We start from the raw sequence: 27,338 nt of genomic DNA, 5'->3' as shown, positions 1-27,338 counted from the left end.
ACACACACACACACAGTTCTTCTGCTTGACTGAATATGACTGTCAGAAAGTAGAATTACATTTGGGTTCATTATTGGAGTCAATACAGCAATGAGACCAAAACTCCTGGGAGTGCTGATTGTGTGTGTGTGTGCGATACTTTGCAGCATCATCAGATTATCACAGCGACTCAGTTGTTTTCTTTAATCACTTGGCTCAGTCACATCTAAACTTCCTTTAATGACTCGCTGCGTCCTGACGAGGAGCTGCAGCCTGATGATTTACAGTCTGTTAGCGTCACTTCTTGTTTGCCGTCATATCGCCATCGGCAGGAAAAAATTAATTAGATCCACTATATCACTGTCAATCAGTGTTTTTACAAACTGGGGAAAATCATCTTTATGGAGGAACAGGATTAAAAGAGTGTGGTGGCATATAAATCCTCAGCTTCTAGTTTTTAATATGGCAACAACAAGATTATTGATAATAGTTTGATGCAGGACGGTGACAAGAAAACAAGAGCTTCTAGTTTGAAATATCACAATATGACTAACAATATCAAACTCTAATATAATTCTGTTTATGATTATAATAAATGATTATTGTTACATGTCATATATATGTGAAAACATCTCTAATGGATAGAAATTATTTGTACTTTATTGTTTATTTCCCTTTTACCTATAATGTATATTCACATATTGAGGTACTTTCAGCCTTAAATACTACCTCTGATTACTAAAGAAAGGCTAATATTATTGCTAATATTCACTATAATTCAAATAACATTAATGTGAATATATTTCCAATGATAACACTCATATTGACACTATAAATTCTTATAATTAAAATGATGCTGATGCTTTATTAATGCTAATAATAACAATAGTGCTATTTTTCAACACCAAAAGTAGTAGTCACGATAACACAAATATTTATGCTAATACTAACACTGAAGCTAATGCTAATACTCATGCTAATATTAATGCTAACAATACTTACACTAATGTTAATTCAAATACTTGTATTACTACTGTTAATAACATTGAAACTAACACTAAAGACTAACGCTGTTATTATATTATGAATCTTAATACACATAGTAGGCTAAGGCTAATAATAATGATACCAAAGCCGCTAATTTTATTCTTATTACACACATAAATGCTAATTTAAATGCTAATAATACTAATACTGATGCTATCAGAAATACTCATACAGTACTAAGTACTCAGCTAAAGCTAAAGCTAAAGCTAATGCCAATATTAATACAATTGCTGATAATACAAATCATGATGAGAACTACGGCTATGTCCTCTCCTGTTTCTGCTGGAAGAAAAACTGTTCTGTTGCCCCTCCTCCACAGAGGTCAGAGGTCAGGGTCTGTAGCTGGCAGTGATTCAGTGTCCCACTGGAGGACAGTTGAGCATGATGTGTGTGTATGTGTGTGTGTGTGTGCGCGTCTGAAGATGTGCTCTCTAACATTTTGTCAGCGTTGTTGTTGCTGCTTCTGCTGCTGCCAGAGGCGATCATAAATCCATCCTCTCTGACCTCCGCCCTCCTCTGGCTTTATGGTGGGTCAGCGAGGGTGAAGCCTCATTCATCAGCTCGACCGTATTTCATCTTTAATGCAGTGTCGTCCTTTATGTCGCAGAGCTTCCTCTCACTTGAAAAACGACCGGGAGAGAAAGATTCACCTCTGACTCTTTCCATCAGGTCACAGCTCTGTAGGCCTGACAGTGTCTGCACTCAGGTGATCTGATCTGAGCAAGTTGGAGGTGTTTGTGTGACAGTATGGCCTGGCTGCTGATGGACATCTTCTTCATTTTCTCCTCATTTCTCTCAGAGGAGGTGATGTTGTTTGTTGTCAAGGCTGAGAGCTCCTTACCACTCCAAGCGCCAAGCAATTAAAGTTAAAAATATCTCAGCTTTAAGCAAATGAAACTCCATAATAAAAGAGTTTTAATGGAAGACATTAAGATCTTGAAACCTCATATTCCCCTGAAACTTCACATAAGTAGCTTAAAAGATTCAAGAGATATTTTTATATTTGTATGATGTCTGACCTGAGAAGAAAAGCTTTCTGTTTGTACCAAAATAAATGCCACTGTTTATTAGGGTTAGGGTTAGCTATTTTTATACTATGTGAATCATGTGGCATCAGTCAGTGTGAGATAGAGAGATAGAGAGATAGATAGATAGATAGATAGATAGAAGATAGTTGAAATATTTCACCCAAAACCACAAATGTTGATATGTGCTATGGTAGCAATAGAGCAAAGTCAGGGGATCAACAAAGTGATGGGTATATGATCTGGGCAGCAGGAATACCCATACAAACATTTGTGCCAATTCATCTAATAGATGTTGAAATATTTTACAGGATAAGTGAAAACTTTGACCTGCTGGTGGCACTACAAGAAAAGTCAGTAAACATCAGGGTTCAGGTTCTGCACACCATCAATGTTCATGTTCAAAGTTCATGGCAGTTCATGTACCGAAGTTTTTTGTTGTTTTTAACCAGCCCAAAGTCATTCTGTTAGCAAGGCTAAAAATAAGGCTGTCACTTGTAGGATATGTTGCAAAAATTGAGGTCTATGTAGGATACAGTGTGTATTATCCACAGTTAATGACCATTAAAAGAATAAATAAATACATTTTGAAAAAGGAACCAGGACCTCTAAATGTGCTGGCTACAACAAAAAAATAAATTACCTAACTTTTAAGCATTTCACCAATTATAAACTCACTGGACTGCCTTACTCACATCAATATAACCCAGACAGAAAGTGCCACCACCAGCCACTGTTTACCAGTAACAGACCTTTTTCTTCAGGGTTCGTTTAAGGGATTTTAATCGTTAGGGAAGGCCTCTTGGGGAGGGCTGGTTGGAGAAGATTACAAATACAACATGACATGATCAAAATATGTCCATGGTTCCGTCTGACAGGCAGCTGTGTGTGATTCACATTAAAGCCTTGAACTCATATCCCCGTCTACAAGAATAAATATATAGAATAAAATTAGTGGGGAACCCCCCTGCTTTGGAGCGTTGTTTGTGTTGAGGTTCTTTGTAGCTGCTCAGCTTTTTTTCCCCAGCTGGATTTCTGGGCTTTGTGAGGATTTTTGCACTTGTTGTCACCCTTTGTGTTGATTTGTTGTTGTTGTTGTTGTGGCTTTAATCTGAGTGAGCTGCTGAGAGCTTCTGATTTATTCCTCAAAGTCTCTCTGAGCTGCTGGAGGTTCAGTGTTTTGCTCGAGGGCATCTCAGCAGAGGTTGTTAATGCTCCTGTTATTGTCAGTAACATTTGCGGGTCAGCTTTAACTTCCCGTCTGTCACCTGCTACTCCTGTCACTTATTGTCGTCACCTTAAATGTCGCCTTTTTTGTGCTTTATGGTCCCTAAATTCTGATTTATTGTATGAAACGATGCTGTATTTGACTCCTTTTCGCAAGTGTGAACCTCCACAAATATAGGATTTTTATTGACGATCTTTTTAAATCTTTCTATTAAGCTTAAGTGCCAAAATGTAGCGATGTACAATACGAGACTGTCTTCACAAGAAAAATGACACAAGAGGTCATAATGTCAGTTGCCCAAAAACATCATATAGTTATATTTGAGTGACAGATGTCAACTAGCAGCCCGGAGCAGTGGTGCAGTATAGATGACATATATATGTGTTGACAAATGTCCTCAGGGTGTAGTAGTTGTGTAATAGTTGGGGGGGTTGTTAACATAACTACGATCATTAAACTTAACCCTGCGGTTATTATTATAGCCATGACAACGAAGGTCACCTAACTTTAGGTAGTAACTTAACCCACACCGACGTATGTGGTCGTGTAATTTGGAGGACACACTATATCATACTGTGAATGCACATGTCGTACCCTTGTTGTGATACTGTGTATAGGTGTCTTGCTCAGCAGTCGTAGCCAGGTTTTTAGAAATGCAGTTGTTCTGTTTTGTTTCCTTCTTTTTTAATTAGTCAGTCAGCTGTTCAGTGATATTTTCTGCAAGTTTTATGTAAATGCAACAGTTCTTTCAAGGACAATATGAACATCAACTACTTCTTACAAACTCAAAAGCTAAACTCTAACTCAAATTACAGTCGCAGCTTTGTCTCTTTCTCCACACTGCCAAGAGAAAGACATCTGTTGTATAAATACTGAATCCTTATTCATTTATCAGAAGCATTGTCATTAGTGTTGTGTCATTCAAATAGTCACATTTAAACATATTGCGTGTAAAAACAAGGAAAAAGGCTGTGAAATACCCACCGTCTGTCACTTTTAATTGTAGAATACAACTCTTCCCAGGTTGCTTAAACCCACAAAATTCCCAGACAAAAAGGATATTATCCCAGTGTCCTCAGTGACAGCTATGGCCCTGGTCATAGTAGGGAAAGTACAGGTGTTACTAATAACATTACCAATGGCTCCATTCTATTCAAGTGTCCCCCGTAAGCCATGAAAGTGTGACAATGAGCCAGCATGTGTGATACCAGGACCCTGAAACTGAAGCATTCAACATTCACAGGTACATACAATCCCAACTCAGGGTCCATTTACTAGCTTTTCTAAGACCTTTCAACCATATCACACATGGTCCTGATAAGGGATGCTCAATTGTCATGGAGATGGATATGTCTCTCTTTGGATGCAGCCAAGATATTTATGCATGCTGTGATTCTTTCCCATTTGTCTTATTGCATCACATGTTGGGGGCAGGCTGGAGAAACAGCCATAAAACCTCTTTAGTCCTTATACAAACAAACTCTAAAAACTCTGGACAAAACGCCAATGCATTTCCATCACTGTAGGGTACTGGAGAAATACAATTTACTGAGCTTTGATAACTTTAGATTATTCTCAAATTTGTGTCTAGTTTATAAAAATGTTAAATGGTTTGGCCCCTCAACTATGTGACTTTGTGTACACTCACTCAGTAAGTTCTATTAGATCCTCCAGAATATCTATAAAAGATTGTACCAGACCATTTCATCACACTGCATTTGGGCAGTCAGCTTTCTCAGTGAAAGCTATAACTCAGTGGAATACCCTACCTGATGATATGAAGAACTGTAGTTCTATCAATGCATTCAAGACCAGACTGAAACATGTAGTTAAGACCAATCAGCTGTGTGACCACTGAGTTTACATTATTTCTAATTGACATTGTGGGTGTATGTGATGTGCTGTGTGTAGCTTTGTATTTTGTACGGTGTGCTCTGTGTTTTTTTTTTGGTTTTTTTGTTGTTTTTTTTGCTTTTTACTGTTTGTTATTGTGCTGTTGTTTGTTTTTTGTCTGGGACTACTGATGCAAATTAGCCTCAAGCTAACGCTGGTGCAGTGCATCTTTAATGTTTCAAACTGCACACTGTCCCATTCAATAAATAAATAAATCAATTTCATATGTGGACATGGAAGCTCAGTAGCAGTTTTATTTCATCCATATTCAACTCTTTGTCCATGTTGGTTTAAAAGGAAGCAGGGAGGTAGATTATTGGCCTTGGAAATAGAAGTTTGACAATTGTGAAACTTAAATTTCCAACAATGAACCTTCATGCTTTTTTTTTTTTTTTTTTTTTTGGGGTGATAGCCAAAATGTCAAATCAATTTTATTTGCATAGTCCAGAATCACAAATCATAACTTTGCCCTTTGCAGTCTGCACAGCAAATGGCACCCTCCATCCTCAGACTCTAAATTCAGATAAGAAAAATCCTTTGTCCCAAATAATCATTAAAAAAAGGAAAATGCACTATAACCTAAAGATGTGTCCAATACAAGAAATTCACAATATTACAAGGCGTAAAACATTTTTATGTGGTGATGTGATAATAATAATAGAATGTCATAACTGAAGTTAATATAGTCTTCCTTTATTCTGGGCCTGAGGAGAGTAATGATGATTAATAAGTCTTTCCATCCATCCAACTCATCTGCTCACTTCTTGTGTTCAGACTCTCATCAAATATCCTGATCACATTCCTGCTCCCCAGACGTCGAGCCCTTTAGATTCGAATGACCTCTGTGACCTTTACTCTAGTACCTTAAATCCAGTAAAAAAAACATCAGCAAAGGGTCAGACTTTAGTTTGAAATAAAATGAGAAAAGGGAAAACGCTTTGAGGGAGAAAGATGATGAAATCCTTCTTCAAAAAAAAAAAAAAAAAAGAAGAGAAAAGAAAGGGATATTGTGATCCCTGTGCTGCAGCTGTAAGCTGTGATGGATTGTGGTTTTCATTGAGAGAGACGACTGAATGGACAGAGAGAGAGGGAGAGAGAGAGAGAGAGAGAGAGAGAGAGAAGGTGAAAGAGGTAGTGTGCCTCTCTCTCTCTCTCTGTCTCACACATTTTTCTTAATCTTTCTTTCCTCCATCTCCTTCCCCTCTCCTCTCTTCCACTCACTGTTCTGCCCTTTCTCTTGCTCTCACCCCCTCTCATCCTTCTTCCTCTTCATTCCTCTGTTTTCCTCTTTCTCCCTCTTTTCCCCACCACTCCTATCTCTCTCTCTCTCTCTCTCTCTTTTTAACACACTTGCCTCTCCTCTCCATCCAGACTTCATGCTCCTTGTCTGTTTCCTATTTTCTCTCTCTCTCTGCTCCAAGGTCGAGTTAATGAATGACAGAGCGTGTCATCAATTCCCCTCTCTGCCTTTACACCTGTCATACACACACACACACACACACACACTGTGTATTGATTGGTACAGCAGCAGGAGCAGCTTTGTGCTTTCAGTCCACAGAAACCACTTTGGGTTTCATTCTGCAGGTTTTTATCTTGTAGTTATGTATTAACAGCACGTTTTAGTTTAGAATGTATTTAGTTTATAATAATCTTTTGTTTTAACATTGTGTGATGACACTACCTAACTGTGAGGACTAACTGTGTCCAAGCATAGTTGGGTTTTATTTGTATTTCAGTTGCAGCTCCTCACCTGTTAACGTTTCAAAATGCAAATAAATATTACATTATATGTGAACAGAAAAATATTAGCTCAAATTTTAAGACAGTGTTTGGCACACTGGTTGTAAAAAATCTCAGGTGTAAAAACATCTTGTTCTCAAAGGGACTGCAGTTATCCAGATATTTACTGTATCAAAATATCTTCAAATGACATCATAACTAAAAAGTCACTTCTCCATGAAGAAAAATGACCGCTTCTACGGAATCTGTTGCTGCCAATATTAAAATGAAATAATTAATTGATATTGAAAATTAAATGTTCAATTTGTGTGCCATAATGTATGCCAAAATTAAACAAAATAAAGCAGTTCAGGTTCAGGTCTGTTGCAAATGCATAGTGGCAGCCAAGATAAAAATGAAAATTTCAATTATTTTCAGTGTGTTCATAAGCATAACACTGTTGTGGTAGTGAAACTGAATGCAAAATGAACTTTTCAGTTCAACCTTAACTAAAATATAAACTCAAACTGGGTTTTGAATATGAATTTGAATGATGTCCTGATCTTAGCTTCATTTTAAGTCAATTCCAATTTAAGTCAATCATTATGAAATGGACAATTCTAAAAATGAATGTGCAAAAGGCAAAAACTATAGATAAAAGCTACGAAACAAAGACCAAATTCTATTTCAAATTTTGAAAGTCTAGTTTGCATTTTCATTTTCAAGTTTACTTTGCACACTGTCTGCCAATTTAGAAATTAGAATGGAGTCTGTTTCACATTCAACTTCATCATCATTATGGTTGTGTTTTGTTTACGACTGCAACGGCAATTATTTATCAGTGGGGTGTTATTTAAATTTTGGCAGCACATTTCAAAATTGAAAACTGGAATAAAAATGTTTTTAAAAAACTTTAACTGAATTTTGTTGTATATCATACACACAAAAATGGAAAATGTTAATGAAAATTAACATTAGTTAAATGAGTTCATTTTACAGTAATATTGACAGGCAGAGACTTCCATACAAAACCAGCTTTTTCAACACAGATTGAATAATATCCACTTTATTTATTTGTGTTTTATATTTATATTTTCTTCCACTTTTGTTTGTATTTCAGAGTCTCCCATTGGTCAGATGCGCCCCCCTCATGGCAGTGCCACTCCTCAAAAGAACAGTAACCTCCTGGTCATCATTGTGGTTTCTGTGGGAGCCGTCACCGTGGTCGTGGTCGTCATCGTGGCGCTCATCTGCACCCGGCGCTCCTCCGCCCAGCAGAGGAAGTAAGATGCTTCATTCATCTGTGTGATGGCGGTAAACAGCTGTCAGGGTAACGAGACAGATGGTTAATGATCTGTCTTAGTGCTTTTTCATATAGATTAGAGTATCAAACGAGTGTTCCTACAGACTGACGCAAGGTTTTACATCCAATCAAAAAGTATCTGCTGTTACTTTACCCGAAACTGGGGTGGACCCGTCCTTTAAGTCCTTTTTTCACACTTTCATCTTCTTTCTTTTTAATAATGTTCATCAGGGTTACATCATTATGTTATTTTCTAATCTTTATCAAGTTTATAATCGAGTTTGTCAAGTGTTACTTTGTGTTATTTTTTAATCAAGCTCATGATATTTCAGTCAGTATTATTATAAAAACCACTTCATGAGGTTTCAGCTGTAGAACTCCCTGTGCTTGTCCTCCTTATCTCTCTATCCACCTGAACCTGCTTTCTGTGTAAATTGCAGGATAAATGAGCATGTTTTTATGATGGATGTACATTTCTGTTCATGTACAGATGAGCAACAGTATTCATGCTCTCCAGGGATCTGAATGGTCGCCTAGCAACATGACTCTAAAAGCAGTCTACCCATGGTTCGGCGTGTTGTCCCCTATCTTTGTCTTTACCGTCCTCCCTACCCGTCCGCTGACTCCCGCACCTGTGTGTTTCTCGTCCTCTCTGCAGGAAGAGAGCGAGCCACAGTGCCAGTAAGAGGAAGGGCAGTCAGAAGGACCTGCGACCTCCTGACCTCTGGATCCATCACGAGGAGATGGAGATGAAGAACATGGAGAAAGCTCCCAGTGTTGCCCCGTCTGGACACGACTCACCCATCCAGTCCTGCCAGGACCTCCCCCAGGTCGCCCACAGCCAATCAGAGAGCCAGATGGGCAGCAAGAGTAGCCACTCAGGTACAGGATGGATGCTGATTCATCATTCTTCATCCACATATCTTTCTGTCATTTCAATGCTTATCTTTACTAACTTAGTTTAATTTTCATAACTGTTAATAAAACCAAAGATTAGTTTTTCTGCTTTATGATTGATTGATTTGTTTGTTTGTTTGTTTGTTTGTTTGTTTTTTACTTTGTGTCTTTCATTAGATGCAGATTTCATATCCAGTTTCATCTCTATGTTGCCTGGCAACATCAAAATGTGAAAAAATGTGTAGAACACTGAAATTAAAAATGTCATTTGAAGTTTCAGTGTTTTACATTTGCATGCTTAAATATTTAGTCTTCATTAAATTCAATTAAAATCAAGCCTGATATGTCATGAATTAAAACAAATTAAGATTATTAAGTATAAATACAGACCTAACTTACATTCTTCACAGTGGCAGTGACAGCCTGAATAAATGTCATCATAAAATGTGTTTGAACATTCGAATGTTCTGACGTTCCAGGAGCAGACGGCGACGAGGCGTCCAGCAGTATCTCCACTCTGGAGCGCTCCCTGGCTGCCAGGAGGGGAACACGAGGCAAGATGATGATTCCTATGGACTCACAACCAAGCAACACACGTATGTAGCACAACTCTGTGTGTGTGTGTGTGTGTGTGTGTGTGTGTGTGTGTGTGTGTGTGTGTGTTAACTTGTTACTCACTGTTTCTCATATTTTGGAGTTTTGTTTGTCATCAATTATTGATGCTGTAATCCTTTCAGGGACCATATTTATCAAATGTCTTAGAGTAGGATATCAGTCTAACTCACCAAAAATTCTAAGAGTGACGTATTTTTCATCCTGTATTTAGAACAAGGAGTAAAAACATTTGATAAACCTTCTTAACATAAGAACTGACTTCTCTCTGAGGAGTCCTGACCTGTTAGGAGATGTGCATCTACATTCTGTAGAAGGAGACGTTCATTGATCACTATGAGTATATTAAAAGACGCTGTTTGTCTTTTGACAGACTTTGTGTGGGAAACACAAAAGCTGCATTTTTTAGAAAAGAAAAAAAAAACAGCTTTGCAACAATGATGAAATGGGTCTGTAGCAACCAACACTTTCTGCAGCAATAAATCAGACTTAGATTGTTCTTACAACTGATAATGCACATTCACTAATGTCCCCCCACTCAATGTAAAGTTACAGGGGAAAAAAAGCTTCATTCATACATCATGGGGTTACTTATGAATTTAAAATGACAGAGGATGTTCATATTGTTACTATATTCTTAACACTGGGTAACATTAGAGAAAGAAAGGACACACAAAGTTAACAAGAAGTGCAGCTGGAAGGGACATTCAAGGATATTCTAGTTTTAAATGGAGAGATGTCCACAGCTCACAGTCAGTGTAAAATGATGTGACTGGATAAAGATGACAAGGATAATTTCACACGGCAAAGATTTAAAATTATATACACTGTATATACTTTGTCAGTGATTGCTTATTATCGGTTTCATCATGTATATTCTATTATGTATTATGCAAATTGTATAATACTATTATGAGAAAAAAGCTATTTACTTTGGCAACATATCTTTGCATAGATGAGCTAGATAGCTTATTAACCAATAAATATAAAGCCTAGCTGTAAAATATTTAAGCTAGTTGAATTTGAAATGTGCTATAAGTTGCTGCTTTGAAGAACTCGAGATAACAAGGTCAATAAACTGAAGGTATTTAGATTAATCAACAAATGTTAAAAAATCCACAACAAAACCACAGTTGTCCATGACTGAGTGACTGAGTGAGTGATGAAGTTTCACCATTGGTCAGCCAGCCGATTGTTGGAGTTTCCCCACTGGCTGTTGCTCTTTCAAAATGAATTGCTGCTAGATGATGGACGTGGAAGACAGCAGCACGACAGAGCGACTGTGTTTCCTGCTCTGAGCTCTCAGCTCCGCTGTTAAATACAGTGAAGTCAGCTAAACTCTTGTTTAAACAGACGCGTCCCAGCATCTCTCCCGTCTCCTCCTCTACCGTCCACCCAGTGTGATCGACTCTCTGGCTGACAGCGCTGTCAGCAGCCAGCGGGAGGGACGCTCTGCAGTGTGTTTGGAATTTATAAGTAACCTAATATCAGGATGCAAGCTTTTTATTTCTCTGATGTGTCCACGTCACAATCGATGAACAACAGTATTAAAACTCAAGTCTTGCAGGTAATATCAGCAGGTTACGCCAGTTTAGTGCAGGTGCGCTTGATTTGAAAGTAACTGGGGTAACTGGGCGGAAATAAGCCAACTGAATTTGCATCCAAAATGCTGTCAAAACTTTCATTTACAATTTCCTCCACATCCTCTTTGATCATTGACTGGGAAAGAGGCAGAAAAAAAGGAGCAGGAACAGGCCTGCCAAGTCTCTCACACACTGACCATGAGACTCACACAATTGACTTTTCACATGCTCTCATGCCACACGTCCATTTTATCACGCAGTGAAAAACAAATTCATAACTCATAGCATCGCGGCGCAAAAAGAGGACAGTTATTCAGAAGATCAGGAGGAAAGCCAGAAATATACACACTGTCTATCTATTATAGTGTAATGTATTCCAATGCATGCTGCTCAGAGTAATCTCAGTCAGCGGCTCCTCTCCCTCTCCCTCTCCTCTCACACCATGTACATACAAGCAGGAGAGTGAGTTACTACGGTTACGGGGATGCTCTGTGTCTCTGTCACTCTGAAACTTTCTTTTGATTCCCAATAATAGGTTTTTAGATTAGTTGTGAGGCCATTTCATTCATCCTAATTGTTGTTGTACGTTGTTGCAATTATTAGTTTTTGAAGATAGCCTTGTGAGTATTGAGAATAGCAACTCTCAGGTTTGACATTGTTTAACCAGGTTTAATTATTTAAATCATATTGTGATGTGTTGTAAGACTGTTTCATTTATAGAAATTGTCTGTCCTTGTTTGAGATTGCCTAGTAGGCTGCAACCCACTAGCATTTTATTATCAGTAGTTTCACATGTGCCTTTCTAATGTGAATTTATCACAAACATTCACATTTGCTACATTGTAATGACTGTTATGTGCTCTGAAGAGGTCCACATATCCTCAGTAAATACTGACTCCTGGACGCAGGAACAAACCCGACATCACTGAATATAATTGACATTATGCTGTGTAAGTGGTGCGGCTCTGTCGACAACCTGAGTCACGGCTCGTCCTGTCGGTGCTTGAGAGCGGCCTGTGCTGCAGTGGGGTGTCCTAGGGTGACAAGGATGGTCAGACGAGTTCATCTCTCTCTTCCTCTCTGTCTCTCTCTCTCTGTGAGCTGGAGATGTAAAAAGTCTTTCATGCAAAGACATAAGTTAAGTTGATGGAAGAAAAAAAACACACATACACACACACAATGACACTCATACGCACTGAAATTACACACCAACACACAGATAATTAGCTTCTATGTTCTTGCAGACTGACTCAGAGGACAGAGGGGAGTGGGAGAAGATGAGAGAAAGGATGAGAAAGAGAAACGGATGGAGGGCAGAACGGGGGGATGGAAGAGAGAAGAAAGAGAGAGAGATGAAGTGTTGCTCTAAACCCTCATTAAGTGTCCATCTACAGTGTGTGAATGGGTTCATAAATGCGTGGGTGTGTGTGTATTTGTGTGTGTGTGTCTGTGTGTCTGTGTGTCTGTGTGTGTGTGCGTGCCAGCAGTGACTCTGATGAGCTTCAGTCACATATGAGTCACATATAAATCAGACGGAAATGAAAAGTTTGTCACCTTCTGTTCATGGTAGTAGCTGCTAATGTAGCCTGGAGCTGTTAGCCTCCAGCAGAGATGAGGAGCTACAGAGGTCTGCAAACCTCAATTTTTTCCATCTCCACACTCTTAGATTTTTTTTCCTTTTCAAACTTACAGTCTTCAGTCCCAGCTGACGCTCACTCAAGAGACATCACGTGATTTCAAGCAGCTCCCTCTGGAGAAACAAAAGGCTTTATACAACTTTTCTCACTTATGCAGTAGTATCACCGCACTTATGTTAGCACCTTCAGACCACAACACCTCCTGACACTTAAATCACACTGTGGGTGTAGTCATGGCAGTTGTAGCTGCCTGTAAAGAGATCCACCTGTCTGCATAAACTTGCTTTATTTCACCAACAGACTGATGTGGAACATCTGCAGTGACACAGCATCGCATCCACGAACTAGTTTTTAGTCAGTTTAGGAGCAGATCGTCTAATTAGTGCCTCCTCTCTCTGCGGAGTGTGTGTTTGTGTGTGTGTGAGCTGGAAGTTTAGTGTAATTACCCTGCTGCCAGTCTGTCTGTGTGTCTGTAAGGATTTGTGTCCTCCTTTCTCTCGTTTTCATTCTTGCTCTGTTGTGTTGCTGTTGTTGTTTACTGCAGTTGTAACAAACTAAAGCTGCTGCTGTGAAAGTCAACAATCTGCTTACAGCAACGTGTGGTTATTTCTGGAGAGTGTGAGTCAGCGGGTGACTGATTTTTTTTTTTTTTTTTTTTTGGTAAAGTGACATGCAGTCCTGTGTTTTTACATAAGTGTGTGTATGATATGTGGGTCACCCTGAGACAGGAAAGCCCTTCAGGCTTCCTACCAACACAGACCCGTCCTCTACTCTCATCTGATTTAGCTGTTTCTCTTCGTATGTGTTTTACATTTCATCACTACCTTTTTGTCAATGTTTCTTCTCCTTTATATTGATTTTTTTTTTATAATAATTTTTATAATTGAATTATAATTGATTAAAGTCATTCCATTCGCACTGATGAATAACATAAAAGGGACAGTACAAAATCCATTTTTATAAAACTGGTAGTATGTTTTTAATTAACATTATTTGTTTTAAAAAACTAAATGGAATACAGTATGATCATAATGATGTTTCCACTTCCTTTCAACAGAAGAATTTTTATGAGAGAACCATATATCTTCAATTCCCCGTACTTCCAAAAATTAAAGAAATATTTTTTTAACTCTTTTTGGAATTATGCTTAATTTGGATTTTGATGATAGTACATTTTGTATTAATAATAACTCACAAACACCTGTTTGACACTTGTGTGATAGATAACACAAATGGTTGCTCACCAAAAAAATAGTGACTAATTTTGATATTAATAGTGATAGTATATTTATTTACAGAAATATAGATTTTAAAGGTTACTTGAAAGTTTTCAGCCTCTGAAAATGATATAAAGCGTTTCTTTAAGTCTTTAAAAAAGCTAAAATGTAAAAATGCCATAAGATAATGTAAACTGGCAGCATGTTTGTTATATAATACTCCCTTTTCTTTTCCTTTATTTAACTAATTTCTTTAGTTTAATACATTAATTATTATTGTATTTATTTTATAGGTTACTGTTGCTTTGATTACTGCCCATATAATGTTTTATACCAATCAAGTTCCTCCATGTTCAGTCCAATCAGTGAAGCTGAAGCTACCATTCCCTTCTCTTACACGTACTACAATCACTACATATCCAATCAAAATCATCTTCTCATTCACCAGCTGTAGCGTGCCACTGACACTGGCTTCAGTTAATGTGACATTTGGGGTTCTTTCTGCCTGACTGTGATCAATATCCAGTCTACTCCTCCAAAAATGTTTACACAAGAGCCAAATAAACTGGTTCCTGTTTACATTTGTGATATGTTTATCCATCATGAGCAGACTTAACAGAAAGATGGAGAAACATTGAGGGATTGTAGCTGAAGCAACAGTTTGGTCAGAAAATGATCAAACTATAGGACAAACTAGTAAATACAAACAATAGCTCTTCAATGATGGTTCTCCGTAGACTTGTTAATGTTCTTACCTGATTTTGATTTTTTGTGTTTTGATGAAAATGTATATTCATTTTAGTCAAATTTTGATTGTCAGCTTTTCACATTTTGGCCAGGAGACACTAGATAATTATAGTAATTTAGACATCCTTATTGGTTTGGTTTTTATGGGTTTTTATTGGTCATGTCATTATTTTATGAAATGCTTACAGTGACATCCCATCAAGCACCCAGATTTTGTAGTAGAGGTTATTGGGTGCCACATGCCATAAGCAATTGTTATGGCATGTGGCACCCATCAATGATGTCCAGTGTCAACATCAGTCTTTATCATTTGAGCCCCTTGTGCAAGAAAAACAAAACAAAAAAAACAAAAAACAGAATTGTCATGTAGTAAGGGAGGTAACAATAAGTGGTATATGCCATAAAATGTCACTATATGCGGACGACATGCTCCTTTTTATTGATCACAGTTTTCTTCCACTTTTAATTGCTTCAAAAATTCTCAGTGATTCAAATTAAATTAACCTAATTAGCATTTCTGCTATACAATTATGCAATTAGTAATCTAGAACTGAATTCAGAAATACCGGTTTAAGGGAATCCAGTTTAAAGTATCCTAACATAAATGACTTAATTGTCATTAAGGAAAGTTAATGAACAAATTTAAAATGATCAATAACTGACTTCATGTTTGTTGTGCAAATAACTATACCCCCAAATTACCCTGAAGAAGAGACTTTTGTGAAATGGTCAGGATAAGAACATTTTTCTGTCTGTTTTAGTGGTTGATTCTTCTTACATTTTGTGGTCGGTGTCTTATTGTGAAAATATATCAGGATTGTAACCTCTTGCATGTAACATGGGATTAGTTGAGTATGTGTTCATTCTAAAATTCCTGCAGGGTCTGGCTGTTTCTATCTTTGTTTCTGTCTCTTTCTCTCTATTTCAGCTTGAGGCTTCTTCACTTTTTTCACTCTGCCAGCCACGTATCTGCTCTGAAGATGACATATCTACTTTCTTTTTTTTTAATCTATTTGTGTCTCCTGTCTGGGCTTCCTCTCTTTTCTGTCTCAGTTTCAGGTTGTTGTTTTTTTTTTTTTAATTTTGTTTTGGTTTGTTTTTTTCAAATCAATCTCCTGCCTTAAGCTTTTATCGTTTCTTCTTTCTCTTATCTCAGTGTCTCTGCCTTTTCTTTCTGTCTTCACCTTCAGTCTCCATTTGTTTTTTAATCCTCTTTATCTTTCTGGAGTCTGTTTTTGTCATTCCATCTGATTCTAAACCTTTCTACTTCTTCTTTTATTCCCTTTTTCTCTTTATTCATTCTATTTCTTAGTTTTCAGTTGAATATTTATTTTGTCATTTTCTCTTTCTCCATTTCTATCCCTGTCAAATTTATCTTTGTTTCTCTGGAAAACCAAAATTTTTTCAAATGTGTATGTCTGTCTTGTCTTCCTCTTGTCTTTGGCCCCTTTTTCTCTCTCTCACACACACACATGTATGCACAAACCTCCATTAACCTGTAGCTGCCTCACTGCACCAAAGTCATCAATATTCTCAATCAGTAACAGTATTGATTAAACTTGCTCATCTCTGGTCATCTTGCTGCTGTAATCAAACCCTGCTTCTCTTTAAATGATCACAGCACAAATACAATAAACACACACACACACACACACACATCTCCTAAAGCTGCTGATCACAGCCTGGCTGCGTCCAAATTTTCAATACTTTCCTATCAATACTGGTATTGATCAGGGTTTACTAGAATCAGACCTCCTGTTTCAAAACAAGAGGAAGCAGGAGGCAGATAAAAACTCTACCTGCCTCTTTTTTCTGTCATTTAGAATTTATGGAATGGAAAAAGCTTTTTTGACATGTGGTGTAAAGAATATGACTTCAAACAGGGTTGTAACACAATAAGGAAACAAGTACATGCTTTCTTGTAGATATTAAACCAAAGTCATGTCATTTCATCATTTACCCGGTACAGCTGAGGTGCGTGACCACTGAATAATGTCGCTCTCAGACTTCAGGGGATAATGATATCCTCAGCTGCTCATTTCTAACTACATCTGTTCAGTTAAAGTACTTGTACAACCTGTGGAAGAGATCTAGAAAATAAATTAAACAGGCCAGCCAGTTGTGGAGAGAAAGAGTACTTTTTTTCTGCAAACACTAATTATTGATGAGCTGTCAATCATTGTGTTTACATGCACTTAAATAATCAGGTTACAGTCAGAATTCTCCTAAGGTAAGTAAGCTGATTTCTGGATTCAGCTGGCAATTTTCTATATTTTTTTTATTGTCAACAAATCTCATGTGCAGAGCCAAACCAACAATAAACTGATCTACATTAAAGTATTGTGTTTGTATCCAAAGCCTGATAGGTCTTATTCTTCTCTTCCATAGACCTCTTTTGTTGTCCAAAAACTATTAAAAACATGTCAATGAACCACACCGTTGCATTGGATGACATGTTCCTTTGTCCCTGAATATTGCAATCACATTAGTTTATTTACTTCAGACAGGGAAAGCACAGTGGTGTTTCTGGATGAAAGGAAAGATCATTATACAGAGTGATGTGTCATCATGGTTAAAATAATTCTTCCTAAAGTGCAACTGAAAACTTAAACTAACAAAATAGCCAGTAGAAGTCTAAATAAGTCAGTTTTCACTGCTGAACATTTGACTATTTATTAAACTCAGACACTTCCATCTCTCACTCTCTGCGCTGTTCATCTGCTCCATTTCAACATTTTCTTTCAGTTATACAGTTAAAATCAGCCACACTTCCAAACCAAAGGTTAGGGGTACAAGAGAGATCTGAATATTGATCTGTTTCTTGTATATGCAGATTTATAGTAACCAGGTTACAACTGTGCACACATTCCCAGATTACCTGCATAACCTGGTTTCTCTGAGTAACCAGGTTACTTAATCACATGTAAACACACGGAATGAATGTGAGACACACACTCACCTTTTGTAATCTTTATAAATTAAATAAGAATTATATTAGTCAATGTCTAATTTTAATGAAAAAAAATCTCATATTCTCATTTTATAATCTCAAACATATTTACTTCAAAAATATTTCATGGGCCCCCTGCAATAACAGCTCAGACCACTAGGGGTCCTGCAGTTTAGAGGCAGTTGACTCATATATTTGGTCAGAAAGGGCCACCTCTGAATGTGAAAGTAAAGTATTGGAAATAAACACTGTTACTTGAAACATTCATTCATTAATGTTTCTTTTTTAGTTTCAATTTCATTCAGTTGACATAATCATCATTTCACTACAGCAGGCTTCCAAGACTTTATTTCAATATGGGATGGGAAATATTTCTATAGTTGATGCAAAAATAGGCTGTAAAACAAAATGTATTTTTTTTTCTCCATTAACACTTGACAAACATAGTAACAATGTAAAACACAATACTGGATGCACCTCTGGTATGACTGCATGTGTGTCAGTGTGTGTGGGTGAGTGTGTGTGTTCGTGTGTGACTCTTAGGGTTGGGTGATATGAGCATTTACTGGAGACTGTGAGATGATATAGAAATGTAGCATTCAGTTTAGATTTGGACTGTTTTTAAGACCAGACCATTGTTGGAAATGTAGAAAATCCATAATAAAGAATTTTTTTATGATTTTAGTATCATGTGCCTTTTTTGGTCAAGTATTTATTTCACTGAATTAGTAATTATTAATTTTTTACATAATCACAATATACAATATATTGATATTTTGATATAAAATTACTTTTCGCTGTCTCATCGGTGTCAATCTGCTTTGATTTATTGGTTTACTATTTATTATTTTCCATCTGTTACTGTGTTGACAGTGCCATCACTGCCTGGTTCACTGACTGTTGTTTCCTCTCTTAATCAGCGGTGGTCAGTGCCATCCCGGTGCCAGCTCTGGACTCCTCTCAGTATCCTGGTATCTTACCGTCACCTTCCTGCGGCTTCACTCACAACAAGTTCAGTCTGAGACCAATGCCCTTCCCCAGCCTGACAGTGGACAGAGGATACACACCAGGTACTGCAATACTACTACCACTAATACTTCCAAGAATACCACTGATACTACTGTAAAACAGGTTTCGCAAAGGTGAAGTCAAACACACTTCTACAACCACACCAGTACAACCAAATCAAGCTTCATGAATGTCCTAAACTACTTTCCTTTTCATATACACAGCAGGTGCTGATTAATTCAACCAAAAACTAAAATACATTTATTAGATTAGAATAAAAAGATTAGCTTATAAATTTGAAAAGACAAATCAATTAATGTCAATAATATAATAATAATGATGATGATAATAATAATAATAACATGTCAAGTTTATATTGTTTTGGTGTAAAATATGTTTAGCAATAGAAAGAAAAACATATTAATATATGTATCATATTTAAATAATATAATACAATGTGATTACTTTAATAATTTAAAGTGGCAGCAACAGCACTAGATATTTGTTAAATGAGCAGCTGGGTTAAGCTACCAATTGTTTATACAGACTCCATATTCAGTGTGTGAGTGTGTGTCGCTGTTTCTGGTAATTTGATAAATTGCAGATTTGTTGGAATATGAGACACTGATCATCAAATGAAATGCAAAGGGACTTATAACAGGTTCTGCATTATTTCCTGTCTTGTCTGCCTGTGCTTTAGAGGAGCCCTGTGTTAAAGTTACATGGTGCATATTGGTGCAATCTGTGTTTAATGAAATGACCAAAAACTTGGTTCTGAGCTCTGTTTTTTTATCATTGCTATGCACTTAACACAAAGCCACATGTGAGTACTGACAAAGAGTCAGTCTCTCAGCTCGCAGACAAGAGTGTAATGAATGTAACACCAGCCTTAAATACTCTCTTGTCAAAACCAGCTATTAGCAAGGGTGAGATAAAACACATAATTAAAGCTGCCAAAGAAAGGTAAATGGTAAGTGGACTGCACTTACATACTGATCTTCTGAAACGAACAAAGCGTTTCTCACACTCACACACTGATGGTGGCATCAGCCTGCTCATTGAGAGCAATTAAGGATTCAGTGTCTTGCTCAAGGACACTTTAACATATGCACAGCAGGAGGTGGGGATCAAACTACAAACCCTGTGCTCCACCACCTGAGCCACAGTGACACAAGTTTGTGGCATTAGCTTGACATATAAAACATGTATAACACCACATTCAGGCTACAATTAATCTTCCTGGACAGAATACAAAATACAATAAAAAAAAATAACCCTGTTCTTCCTCCCTATCTCAATCCCTCATGGTACTGTCCAGATTGTGAGCACCTGGTGGAGCACAAGGCGTTCATGAGAGCCCCATCCTCAACCAGGAGAGGACTCGGAGAAAACAATGATTAGAAATCAAAGCACACGATGGAAAGATCCTAAACAAAGCAAATGTAGCAATCAACGAAACTGGATCCAGTGTTTAGATGATAACCACCATTGTAACCATTGTTTGACAACAAAATGACAGAAGATAGTGATGAATGGTCATCACAATTACACACAAAAATCACTATAATTTTGATGCCATGTTGTCATGAACTGCATACGTGCTGTGCAGGTACGGAAAGCTTGACAGACGTAGCAACAGTAACTAAGGGGGTTGTGGTTAGCAAACGGTCAACATACATAGCTAACAGCGCTCAGTTTGAATGCAACAGCAGCAGGAACACACCCAGTAGCTTATGGTATACTTGTATTAATATGATTAGGGTTGTTATTATTGTATCACTATCATATCATAACTAGTAAGCTATTGTAAATGCAACCGTTAATAATGGAAATAATACATACATGTAATAATAATTTAACCTTAACCTTTCATAAATACAGCAGGGCTTACTTACACTGCAGCATCTTAATCTTCCCTGCTCTCTCTCCACTGTTCCCTCCTCACCCTCCCTGTCGTATTTAAGCCTATTTTGCTGCAGAGTGAAATGCTAAACGACGTGGTGGGGAGCAGTAATTCAGTAATTGGCTAATTCCTGGTCGGCTTGTATCAGTGATTTAACAACAGCAGAGAGACGAGGAGACGCTTCAGAGTCATTGAATTAGCCGGCACACTGGGAGGGCTGATCACTGCTGGCAAAACACACACTAACAATAAGCTTATGGGGATGTCATCCTATAGATGACTGCAGCAGAGTCGAGCACGCACCTTCTGTGACATTGAGACATGTTATTGTGGGATTGTACAGTTTTAGCACACTGTTTTTCATTCCAGATAAACATTTGATGTTGCAAAACTTGTTTTTGGCATGAATCAGGGCAGTAAACAACAACAATAAAGCTTCCACCAGTTTTGTTTGCAATAACTTCCCTTGCATCTTTATTGTCTGCACTTGCCAATGCGGTACTAAATTCTCTTTATTATATGAATTCTCTGACGTATATTGCCTACCAATAGCAGAGGTTCTTTCCTGCTTCTTTGCTTCACTTTCAGTTTCCTGGTGTTTAATCCCAATGTATTAATCCCTGTTTATATATTATAAATATATTATGTTGAATGTAGGGAGATAAGGGAGGAAAAAGTAATTTAAAAATGACACACTGCACTGTATGTTTGTAATTTCATAATTATTTAGAATCATGAACATATAGCGTATTTAGGGTAAATCCTTTTGTTTGATTGGCTATTCCTGCCCTGAACATAAAGTATATGATTTATCATGTGATCACAAATCAAGTGACTTGATAAATGTTTAAATTTGTTAAATTGGTTTTTAAGAGGGGTGAAGTTAGACGAACTTGTTGAATAAATTCTGAAATTTGAATCAATATATCTTACAGTTTTGGATAAATTTTTAATCAAATTTGGCAATAAAGCGTGCTGAATATCATACAGCCTTGGGGCGGCTTGGGCTCAGCAGAGTGTGTTGTCCACTAATGGCAGCATCGGTGGTTTGATCCCCGGCTCCTTCTGTCCACATTTCAAAGTGTCCTTGAGCAAGACACTGAACCTTAATTGCTCCTGATGATCAGGCCAATATGCGAATGGATGAATGAATTGTAAAGTACTTTGTAAATAAAAGTGACTCTGGGTGGAGTCTTCTCCATAGCAACAGCTGATCCAGATTTTGCCAGATAGAATACATTTATTTTGGTTTAAGCTGCACATACTGTTCACACAAGATCTGTTGTTGAGGGTAGCTCAAGGTAAGATCAGCCAATCAAAATGTAGAAAAAAAAGACATGAATAAAACAGTGTTTGCCAGTGCTATTTTTGACTCTCTGGGTTAATCTCATGTTTGTAGTCCAAACTTTGTTGAAACCCAAATAACTTAATTTTAAATTCTAGTTGAGATCCCAAAGTTTCCAAACATGTCAGGCTTAAGTTTTTAAATGATGCACAAGATATGCAGAGCATTTCAATTTGATGAAATGTTGCAGCAATATAAAACGAGGAGTGCAGGGTTTTAATATTTCACTCTGTGTTAATCTCAGTAGCTTCAATGAAGAGCTGGGATACAATCATTCACAATATACTGTATTCATAATACTGTTAGAGTGGAGGAAAATAAGAAACTAAGAAAAATAAGAAAGCAGAAATAATAAACACTTTCATATTAACAATGGGAAAAAGACAATGTGCAACATAAAAGTTGTTGCCCATAGTGACAACCAGCACAGAATTATCACTCGACCCTGCAGTTCCACTCAACTCTATGGAGCATTTTAGCCTCTTTTAGCTCATAGTTTTGGTTTTACGACTCATTTACTGTTTGGTTTAGTCTCACCGCCCTCTTCAGCCTGGTGTCCAGTAGCAGCAGGCAGCTGTTTTCAGTGAAAAAGCTCTCATAAACCCACTGTATGCTACCTACTCAGCTCCAAACAGCAGACAGACAAAGTTAGCCGATGAACATAGTGGAACATTTAGCAGCTAAAGAGACAGATATTTTTGTTCCACTGCCTCAAGTGGTCAAAAAATAAATTAAGGTGCTCTGCAAAGTTTTCTTGTAAACAATCATACAATGTTGTTACATTAGGTTATATTACAAGACAATACGTTATGGTGTTTAACACCACCAACTGTCAGTCAGTGGGATAGCGTGAAACAGACGGACATCATGTAGCCCTGTTGAATTTGTTGGCATGACCAGTCCTTGAGGTAAATGCCAGTTTCATTAATATCAACATAGGTCACAGCACCCTGAAACCACAATGTACAGCTTTTTCTGATATTGTTCCTCTTAGGTTTGTCTTTGTTGTTTGATTTTGTGTATGTTTGTCTTGCTTTATTTTTTGTCGCTAGATTCAAGTCTTCTTCAATACAGCATAATGTTCATTTTGTAAATTATGGTCCCATTTAATTTAAATTTGACAATAAAGCAGCGTATGCTTTAGGGAGTGGCTATGTTGTGATTGACAAGTCGCTACCATAGCGACAACATTGCTTACGTAAGGTAACCACTGCGTATGGGCGTAGCTGCTTCTATTTCACAGTGTGTTTTCAGTTCACTTAAGTTAATTGTAACATTGTGGTCGCCTTAAAACAGTCTTGTTCATCATTTGGTTGTAATAAAAGACCCATCAGTGAGTCGGATGATCAATTTCTCCGTTTTTTTGTTTTAAGGGTTTTAGGCCTGTTTTTCGCTAGCGAAAATTTGCATTAGCATTAGCATCATCACTGTTAACCATAGATTGTAAATGCACTGTGCTAACCAGACTAGCAGCTAGCTCTACCCTCTCGTCCAAATATGGTCACTTCTGGCTCCAAAAATCAAACATGGGGACAGCCAAGTCCAAGATGGCGACGGTCAAATCGCTACACTCAAGGCTTCAAAACGGCAATTCACAAACCAATGGGTGATGTCACGGTGACTATGTCCATATTTTTCACAGTCTATGGGCTAAATACACAGAGTTACCTAGGGCTGTAGCCCCACCTAGTGAAAAAGTCATACCATGCCACTATTCACCTTATTTAAATAACTTCTCTACTTCAACATCTCTAACGAGTGTTTTTTTTAATCTCTCCACACATACATTAAAATACATTAACAGTTGTGTTTCTGTGCTTCTAGATATAAAAATGACTTCTGTTCAGCTGCTGTGACTCACCAGCAGATGCTTGCTCTTAGAAAATACATCTCTCCTCTTTTACAACCACTCAGAGAGAAAAAGTAATAGAGAAGTTATTTAACAGTGTTATTTGCAGCCTCTCATCACTGCAGGGATGAAGATGAGGTCTGTTGTTATAAATGATATGTGATGGAGAGGAGAAGGGTGGCAGTGGGAAGGTGGACGAGAAGGTATAGATCACAGTAAGGCCAGACTGGCTATGCTCCTGGATCACAATAACGACAGTGCGCAGCAAAATTAGCAAACAGCACTGTCAGGGTTAATTTGAACACTTAATGTGTGAATATGGTTCCACACCACTGAGTGTTAATTGAGCTCTTTTTGAAGTGCTGGTATTTTTACACTGTAATAAAGTTATAATTGTCTCTTTGTGTAGTTAAAATTTAACACTCCTCAACATCAGTGTGCTTTGTCAGACTTGAACTTCACCACAGTGTCACTGTTAACTATACAGGTGTTACCTCCATATTAATATTTTAAGGTGTAAATATGGCTCTCATAATCACTTTTAAAGGACAGGTTCACAGTTTTTCAAGTCTGTCTTAAACAAAAGTCAGGTGCCCAGATGAACATTGAAATAAGTTTTTTTTTTTGCTCATTCCTCCTGTTCATACTGAACATTAGAAGATCCCTTCATAATTCACTTACAATGGAAGTGATGGGGGCCAAAATCCACAGTCCTCCTTCTGTGCAAAAATGTATTTAAAAGTTTATCTGAAGCTAATATGAAGCTTCAGCATCCAAATGAGTCAAATCAAGTAGATATATTTCAATGTTACAGTCTTTTTAGTGGCAAAGTCCCTCTTTTTGTTACTATACTTCCACCACAGTTCAACAGGGAAACACTGTCCGAGGAAACACAAAGAGGGAATTTGATGCTAAAAAGACGGTAAATGTGGCAGATATCCACTTGATACGACTAACTCAGACTGCTGAAGCCTCATGTAAGCTTCACATCAACTTTTCAATACATTGCACAAAATGATGTGTCTCTGGTATTGAGCAAGCTCACTCACTGACATGCTTACTCCTGTCAAAATGTCTGCTGTGAAGGGGGTCTATTAACACAGTTTTGAGGTTCCTGTACCTTTAACTGCCAGTTCTGCTAACCACTTCTCTGTGGTTAGTAAAAGAGTCTGTTCATTTGAGACTCTCTTTGCTTCTTTTAACCGTGACCATCTTTCCCTTACCTTAAGCAAGTAGTTATTGATTTAACCACGGTGACAAAGATCCCTTAATCTCAATGAAGTAGTCTTTGACCTTTCTCTAACGCTAAGTTGTTTTTGTGCCTGAACCAAACCAAACTATAAAGGTGCAGTGTGTAGGATTTAGTAGCATCTAGCATAGTGGACTTGGCAGAAATGGAATATAATATTCATAGGGTTAGGGTTGCATAATCACCTGAAAATAAGACTTGTTGCAGGGGTTTTTTTTTACCTTAGAATGAGCCCTTTATATCTACATAGGAAGCAAGTCGTCTTCCACAGAGGCCGCCATATTGCACCACCATGTTTCTACAGTAGCCCAGAACAGACAAACCAAACACTAGCTCTAGAGAGGACCTTTCGCGTTTTTTGCGAGTTCTCCCATACGCTTGGAAGAAGGGTTGGGGGGCATTCAATTGGTTGCAATCTGCAACCTCACCACTAGATGCCACTAAATCCTACACAATGTACCTTTAACCATATAATACCAAAAAATGTTTTTTAAGATGCTGATTTTTTATTCACACTTTTCCGCAATGAGTTGAGGTGACAAAGAGCATTTTCTGCGAAAAACACAAAATGTGAACATCACTCAGGAGCTTGTCATTTTGCTGCCAAACATTATAGGTCTGATTTAATGTTTCTCTCTCCTCTCTGAGCTTTCTAAAAGCTTTCACCTCTTCTTGTTCAGTCTCTTTCTCTTCCTCTACTTTACTCCCCCTGTTCCCTCACTCTTCAAGTGGCTCTCACGTTCTTTCTCTCACCTGTAACTCATTTATTCATCTCGTCTCGCCTGGTTAATGAACGCACGGCGACTCTACATGTAATTACTGGCCGTCTTCTCTCTCCCATGTTCTCTCTGATCAGCCTGTCTGTACCGCTACATGAAGAGTTTCATCTCTCATGTCACATCAGAGCCATGTTTCTGCACAGTCGGGAGATTGTTTTTACTCTTCTCTTGTATCTCTGGCAAGTTAAATAGGATTTCTCTCAGCTGGTACAAATTCAGCCAACACAGACATACCAGCGAAAAACTTCAATGACAAAAAAGAACAAAACTGCAAACGTGGCAGGGTTTCCTTTATGCATTAAGAGATCAGTGTTTTAAATTAAGTTATTAGATTATACAGTTGAGTTTTGCTCTTTTTTTCTCTCTTTTTTTTTGCTTTCATTGAAGAAAATGCACAGCTAAAAGACTGTAGATTAACATGGCCAATGCATGCATGTACAGTATGTATATATATTTCTGTCTATGTATGGTGGTGTTCTGAAGGACCAAAGTCCATGAAACATACAGTAGACATCCATGCAGACTATATACAGCAACATTCCTGAGTGAAATACGTTTTCAGCTCTGTGTCCCTCCTGCGGCAACAGTAAATTACACAATGGTGGCAAATTGTCTCAGAATATTGCTGCCAACATCAAAGCAAAAACAGTCCATGAAAAAACACTGAAGCTCTTTAGGATTTTGGTGTAAAATATTCACACGTTTGAAGTTGTTTTCATGTATTTTATGTTTTTTTTTTTCTGTCTTTTCTCCAAATGAGTGTTCACTCTGTACAAATGTCAGCGTCATTCAGACTAAATGGATGCTTTGTCCTTTCCTCTCTTCGTCCCTCATTCTTTCAAACCCTTCCCTAACTTCTCTCATCTCTTTTCATCCTCCCACTAATTCTCTTCACCTTCCTTCCTCTGTCCGAACTCCCTTCATCTCTTCCTCAGCGATGCCCTCAGACACCTCCACCAATCCTCTCCTCCAGCAGCAGCCTCCACCACAACAGGCCCCTCCCCTCCTCCCTGGCTCCTCTGCGCCTCCTGGAGACCATGTTCCAGGGGTCGGCCCGGTCCCCGGGGCCCCTGCTGCCACCGCCTCTGCTGAGGAAGCTCAGGCCGCTAGCAGTCGGACCATCCCAACGGCCTGCGTGCGGCCCAGCCACCCGCTACGAAGCTTCACCAACCCGCTGCTGCCACCACCCATGGGGACCATCGACCCTAAGGTGTACACCTCCATGATGCCACAGTCCAGTGAGTACAGCTGTTTTTCTGGTGTCACATGACTCATTGTTTCACAAGATAAGGACATGCCCAGGTTTTGTTCTGTTTCTACAAGTGAACTAAAGTGACTAAGTTGATATTGTTATGTTTCCGTATATAT

The 27,338-nt window shown here is 38.0% G+C and overlaps 1 protein-coding gene across 1 annotated transcript in view; it reads left to right on the top strand.

Annotated features, from left to right (window-relative positions):
• Positions 1–27,338, top strand: part of dcc (DCC netrin 1 receptor) — a 196,618-nt gene that overhangs the window by 133,605 nt on the left and 35,675 nt on the right. Inside the window, exons 23-27 of the mRNA XM_044334582.1 lie at positions 8,012–8,174; positions 8,853–9,076; positions 9,571–9,687; positions 18,758–18,907; positions 26,906–27,208. Of these exons, the coding sequence (XP_044190517.1) occupies positions 8,012–8,174; positions 8,853–9,076; positions 9,571–9,687; positions 18,758–18,907; positions 26,906–27,208 (957 nt within the window). The remainder of the gene's footprint in view (positions 1–8,011; positions 8,175–8,852; positions 9,077–9,570; positions 9,688–18,757; positions 18,908–26,905; positions 27,209–27,338) is intronic.

This window comes from Thunnus albacares, chromosome 18, assembly GCF_914725855.1.
Source record: "Thunnus albacares chromosome 18, fThuAlb1.1, whole genome shotgun sequence".
NCBI lineage: Eukaryota > Metazoa > Chordata > Actinopteri > Scombriformes > Scombridae > Thunnus > Thunnus albacares.
This window is presented reverse-complemented; position numbering and strand designations above follow the sequence as displayed.